This window comes from Pimephales promelas, chromosome 21 (assembly GCF_988280905.1).
Source record: "Pimephales promelas chromosome 21, fPimPro1.hap1.1, whole genome shotgun sequence".
Taxonomy (NCBI): Eukaryota; Metazoa; Chordata; class Actinopteri; order Cypriniformes; family Leuciscidae; genus Pimephales; species Pimephales promelas.
Window position 1 is genome coordinate 5,002,029 of NC_142789.1, and position 6,000 is coordinate 5,008,028.

The window sequence follows — 6,000 nt, forward strand, 5'->3', positions numbered from 1 at the left end:
GGACCTGGCAATGGTTCTCGGAGGGCTGGCTGAGGTCAAGAACCTTTCCCTCAAGGTACCTTTTTATGAGCCATTACTCCTCTGAGGAAAGTAGGAGAGCTTCAGACCCTTTCTATTTCTTACAGGAGCCTGATGTTTGCTCCAGGCGATATTAAGGCTATCTTGCATCCCAGGGAAGTCTATGTGCCTAAAGTGCCGTCTAATGTGGCTCGGCCTACGGTTCTGAAGGCTTTTCACCCCCCACCTCATGTGACCACGTATGAAGAAAGTCTTAATTTGCTTTGCCCTGTCAGAGCTCTCAAGATATACGTCCAGAGGTCTTCATCATGGCGGAGGTCAGAGCAGTTGCTGGTGTGCTTCGGGTTGCCCAAGAAGGGGCTTTCAACATCAAAAACAGACCATCAGTAACTGGATCATTCAGGCTATCTCTTTGCCCTGAAGGTGTGCAGCTTGCAATCACCTTCAGCCATAATGGCTCATTCAACTAGAGGCATGACTGGAGGCCTCTAGAGCCCTCCTTTTAGAGGCCCTGATCCAAGAAGTATGCGATGCAGTAGGATGGTCCACCCCTCATACTTTTATCAGATTTAATGGCCTGGACATTCCTTATACATCAGGTACTCTAGTGCTCTCGTCCTAAGTGTGCCTTTGTGCTGCTTCACACTGGGAAAAACAGGGTTTGTTGTGGCATATGTAGCCTGGATGCCAGCCCGAACTCAGCCCACAACATTTTTTGGTCGGGAAGTTCGGTCTGGACTCGATCCATTGAGGAGAAATTATGATCAGGGAAAAAATGATCGGGCCAATCAAAATTCTCGGGCGGGCTTTATACGATGATGGACAAATGATGTAATCATCACGTTATCAAAGAACGCTTAACTGGTTTCCCTCAAAGATGCTGCTGGAGAATTGAGATGTATAGATTCCGCTGTCGCGTCTGTTGTGAAATAAATTGACAGCGCATTAATTTTAATAGACAAACAGAAAACTGCAATCAAGGCATTTGTCGATCGGAAAGATATTTTTTGCTGTACTTCCTACATGATCCGGCAAAAGTGTAACTTATCAGGTGGCTCTAACGGTCGCTAAGAAGATGGGACGTAATGAAAAGCCTGTGGTCGTTATGGTTTCTCATTTGGTCGCACTCGTTTGAGGAGTAAGTGAAAGAAGCAAGTCGCCACACTCGTTATTTTACTTCTAAAATAAGTAAGTTCTGTAGTTGACAACTGTATGCAAAGTATTTGACTTACTGCGTTGCTCTGATTGGTTGTAGGTTTACCGACTATCCAATTGAGTGCAGAGTTGTTGTTTTTTCCTGGTTCGGTTAACACACGCCTCATAATCAAAGCCCTACGGAGCAGTTTCTGACTCATATTCCGACAAGAATATGAGTATGACGAAGTCAGGCTAGGCATAGTGGGTACTTGTTCCTCAAAGTGTCATATCGATGCAGTGCAAGTTCCCTCGAAAGGGAACATCTCAGGTTGCTGAGAAGGGAACGAGACACTGCCTCCCTTCGCCATGCCTTACCCTGCCTGGGAGCGACTTGCTTTATTGCTTAAGCTTAATGTTAATGTAAGCGTAATTGCTTGCTTCATAGCTTAACTTAATGTTATGTTAAGCCAATTTACGTCATGACGCAATGCAAATTAGGATTTAAATGTTTAATTTATGCTTCATACCCGCTATACTGGGGACATTCCCCAAAGTGTCGTATCGACGCAGTGTCTCGTTCCCTTCTCAGGGAACAAGGGTTACGGTCGTACCTCGCGACGTTTTCCACGTACAGACGACATTGTCACAACTATCCCCATTGACACGGTTCCATGAAAACGACAAAAAACGCTGTATTCTGCTGCCAGGCCATTAGATAGCGATGAAACACTTTAGACTGAACATGTAATACGCATGTGCATGACGTCATTTTATGTTGTCATTGTGCTCACAGATTACAGTTACAACACTCAGTTTTCACAGCAATGCCATACCCTATAATCAGCTCCAGCCCTAATTAAACACACCTGAACCAGCTAATCAATGTCTTCAGGATCATTAGAAACTTGCAGGTAGGTGTATTGGAGCTGGTTTTACCAGTGGCCTTCCAGGAGTCGACACGTTTGACACGTGCTAGAGAAAAAAACATTTTCCTCAGTCTGTTCTTAAATGTTTATGTTTATTATGTCAGGTATGACAATTATTATGTAACAATAAGTTGTATTCTCAGTGTGTAGAACATTTTATAAAAACAAGGAACCTTTTGCATAATGGAAAAGGTTTATGGATGTTTATGGATGTTTGGAAATACAAAGTTCTGTCGTGAAACTCTAGATGGCACAGGCTGATAAGTCCTTAATTCATTCTGCTTGCAATCACATCGTTATCTATAGGGCACAGCTGATTGGTTCTTTCTGTATCATTAGCCAATGAGCTCGCTGCTCAACCTTCAAATACTTGGTCAGTGTTTGCTGTAGCATCTTTCAGAAACCCTCCACTTTCCCCAGCTCCACCTGCATACAGTATCGCTGCTATTGTTGCTTGATATATTGTACAGCAGCAGTGTTAAGACTTCCAAACATTTCAACTTTAAACTACTTCAAACGGAAAGTATCCAAACTTCAAGCTTTTCAAACATTTTCAAACTCTCTGGAACGGTTTTCTCTAGCCAACTGTCTCGACGAAATGTTTTAGCTAGATAAAAAAAAAAGTTTGTAGACAAATTTAAGTTGGCTTGAAAAATCCTACCCAGAAAGTTTAAAGGTTTTCAGTTTTAATTAGTTGAAGTTTTTAAAAGTTTGAAGCTGAAAGGTTTTTAGTTTTAATTAGTTTAAGTTATTAGTTAGTCATTTTAAAAGTTTGTAGTTTGAAGGTTTTCAAATCCGTTCTAGCTCTGCAGCAGAAAGCGTAGCAGATCTATTCCGCCAAGACCAAACATATCAACATTAGGGATGGGACGATAACCGGTTTCACGATAAACCATGATAAAATGTACTGACGGTTAGTATTATCGTTTAAAATTTAATTATCATTAAAACCGTGTTTGATTATCGCGATTTTAATAACTCACTGAATCCTGTCGGCCAGTCTGACGCAGGCGCGCAGCATGCAATAGTTTTTTAAATTACTATTCGAGAAGGAATGGTGGAAGGCAGTGACCGTGCTCAGGAGATTTTTCAGCCTTTTAAAAGGACCAAATCTGAGGTGTGGTCATATTTTGGGTTTTACAAAAGTCCTGAGGGAAACTTGATCGAGGATGGTCACCTCCCAGACAGCAAACTGACATTGAATCAACGTGGAAGCGACGTCTCTCGTGACATCGAAACAACGTTGATTTTGCTCATCGAATTAACGTTGAACCAACGTCAGACGCGGCATTCTTCAAAGCTAAATGAAAATCGAAAATTGGTTTGCTTTCATAACGTTGAAACAACGCGTTGATTTCAAGTTGATTTTCCGTTAGTTTTGAAAGAATGACGCGTCTGACGTTGCTTCAACGTTAATTCGATGAGCAAAACAATGTCAGATCAACGTTGTTTCGATGTCATATTTCCACGTTGATTCAATGTCAGTTTGCTATCTGGGCTGGTCTGCCGAACAAAAAGTCACTGCAATAGAAACACTTCAAATCTGCCGAGTCGTCTTGTGTGATCATCACCCGGACGCAAGGCAAGTTAACTTTGACCTTAATACCAAAACTACGTCTGGGAAACAATTGGGCACGAAATGTTGTTTTGAGTTGAAACATTTTATGTCACTCACTTGAAATAGACGTGAAGCTTCCGCGAAGAAAAGTTCGTAGCAAGTGGATTTGAGCCAAAGACGAACTAACAACTTCAAACAAGACTATTATTAAGAGTGATATTTTAAGGGATAGTAAAGTATAGATACATCACGTATTAAACCGATTTTATTTTTACCATATTGAATTGATAAGGAGATTAGCTAATGTTTTAAATCTTACCTGTTTATGAATTCATTTTGTCAAACAATCGTCCAGACAAGATATATCACACCAATATTATCAAACTCTGTAAGCAATAAATCAACTCTGATTTCATTTTTGCAATACAATCAAAAACCGGAGACGCAAGACGGCAAGTTGTATTTGAATGAAACAAGAGCGCGCGTCCGTTGTGATGCAGATGTGAGCTGTGTAATAATGTGTTGCTATTGACGACGGGCATTATAAAGAAGCAAATGCCATAAAATAGAATCTTGCTTAAAAAAAACTGCATAGAGAGGCTTGTTTTATTTGTTGTTTGTTGATTTTCAATTATAAAACTTGTTGAAATGTTTTCAGTGTGAGCATCAGTTCTTTTTAAGCACTTTCATAAATTTTTAACAAAACCGTGATAATATTGATAATCACGATTATTTTGGACACTGTAATCGTGATATGAAATTTTCATACCGTCCCATCCCTAATCAACATTGTCATTACTATTACCATGCCAAACACTCTGAGAGTTTTTATGAAAGAACTGATGTCAATAATGAACCTTATTAGAGTACATTGTAAGCAAGGACAATAACCCAACTGTGATTGAATGTTCCACAAATGCACTCAGACTGCTTATTATAATTTTGCAGAGGATCAAGAAGCTGACCACACCCAGCGCTGATCTGAAAATGAGGGGACGCGTCGCCTCCAGGGGTCCTTGCGCTATCAATGATGCTGATGCCAAAACGAGGGCCGATGGCAAGATCTCCACCATCACAGAAAAGGAGACACATTTCTAAACCCAAGACACGGACATCACTGGCACAACAAACAGAAATGTGAAGAAACAAATATCTTTGCCTTTATTTTTAAAGAGAGAAAACTATTATCACATTTGTAGTGTTGCTTTTTTTGCACAAACAGGTAACACATCACAGTTTAACTTCATGATTTGTATCAAGAGTGTATCTAAATCTAGACGAAACTGTCGTATTGCGTAACTCTTTGTCACTTTAGTCATTTCTATAGGATGAAGCCGAGGTATAATGTGCTGTGAAATGTTTTTACACATTGCCTGTCGGCTCAGTGCAGATTACTGTAGTTCTGTTCTAATGGCTAGGAGATGTATTGATGACCACTCCAAACGTTTGCTGTATGTTTGTAGATGAGGCTCAGTGTTGTCGGATACGCTGTGATTCGCTGTCCTTCAGCTAGCATTGACTCGCGGGGCGAGCGTGACGTAGCGAGCACATTCTCCACGCTGTCTTACGCGGCTCGAATTCTTGGCCATTTCACACCAATTAAACTGAGTTTGATTGAAGGTGACAGACCAAACAGTTTATCACTATGATTTTTTCTTCCCGAGTCTGGTGATCCAGAGAGTCATATCATCATGAACCCCTCATTAAAGATCATGAACATTTAGTCTTAACAGTGTGATGTTTTTTTGTCTGTTGGTTTGCATGTGAGGACAACGTGAAAGGGGTCGTTCTGCTTGCCGTGGAATGAAAAAGTGCACGTATTAAACAGTTCATACAGTTCTTTTCAGGTACCATAAAAGTTAACCGGACTATATTCACTGATAGTCTGTGTTCACGTTCAGATTAAATGATGACAAATGTGACAAAATGGTATAGATGCACCATTATTTAATATACACAAATGTGGGCTAGACGTAAGGGTGAGCACATGATGACAATGTAGAGAATATTAGAGTCAAATATTCTTGTAATGTAGACTGGAGTTAAGAGTGCAAAGTCACAAAGTAGTATACACTACAAAAAATGATTTTCTTCCTCAGTATTTTTGTCTTGTTTTCCAGTATAAATATCTACTTTCTTAAAATCAAGATACATTTACTGGAAAAGACATAAAATATTAAGAATTGTTTACTGGAAAATTTAGCAAAATTAAGTGTTTATGCTTAAAACCAGAACAAATATCTGCCTGGGGGTCAGAAAATCAACTTAATCCAAAAGGAAAACAAGATTATTGTATTGATCCCATTGGGAGATATTTTTTTTCTTGTTTTAACCACACACTCATTTTGATACATTTATCAG

At 39.8% G+C, this 6,000-nt stretch overlaps 1 protein-coding gene across 1 annotated transcript in view; it reads left to right on the forward strand.

The window, feature by feature from the left end:
- Positions 1-5,369, forward strand: part of slc6a11b (solute carrier family 6 member 11b) — a 39,943-nt gene extending 34,574 nt beyond the window's left edge. The window contains exon 15 of the mRNA XM_039648610.2: positions 4,588-5,369. Within this exon, the coding sequence (XP_039504544.1) occupies positions 4,588-4,737 (150 nt within the window). The 3' untranslated portion in view covers positions 4,738-5,369. The remainder of the gene's footprint in view (positions 1-4,587) is intronic.
- Positions 5,370-6,000: the final 631 nt, after the last annotated feature.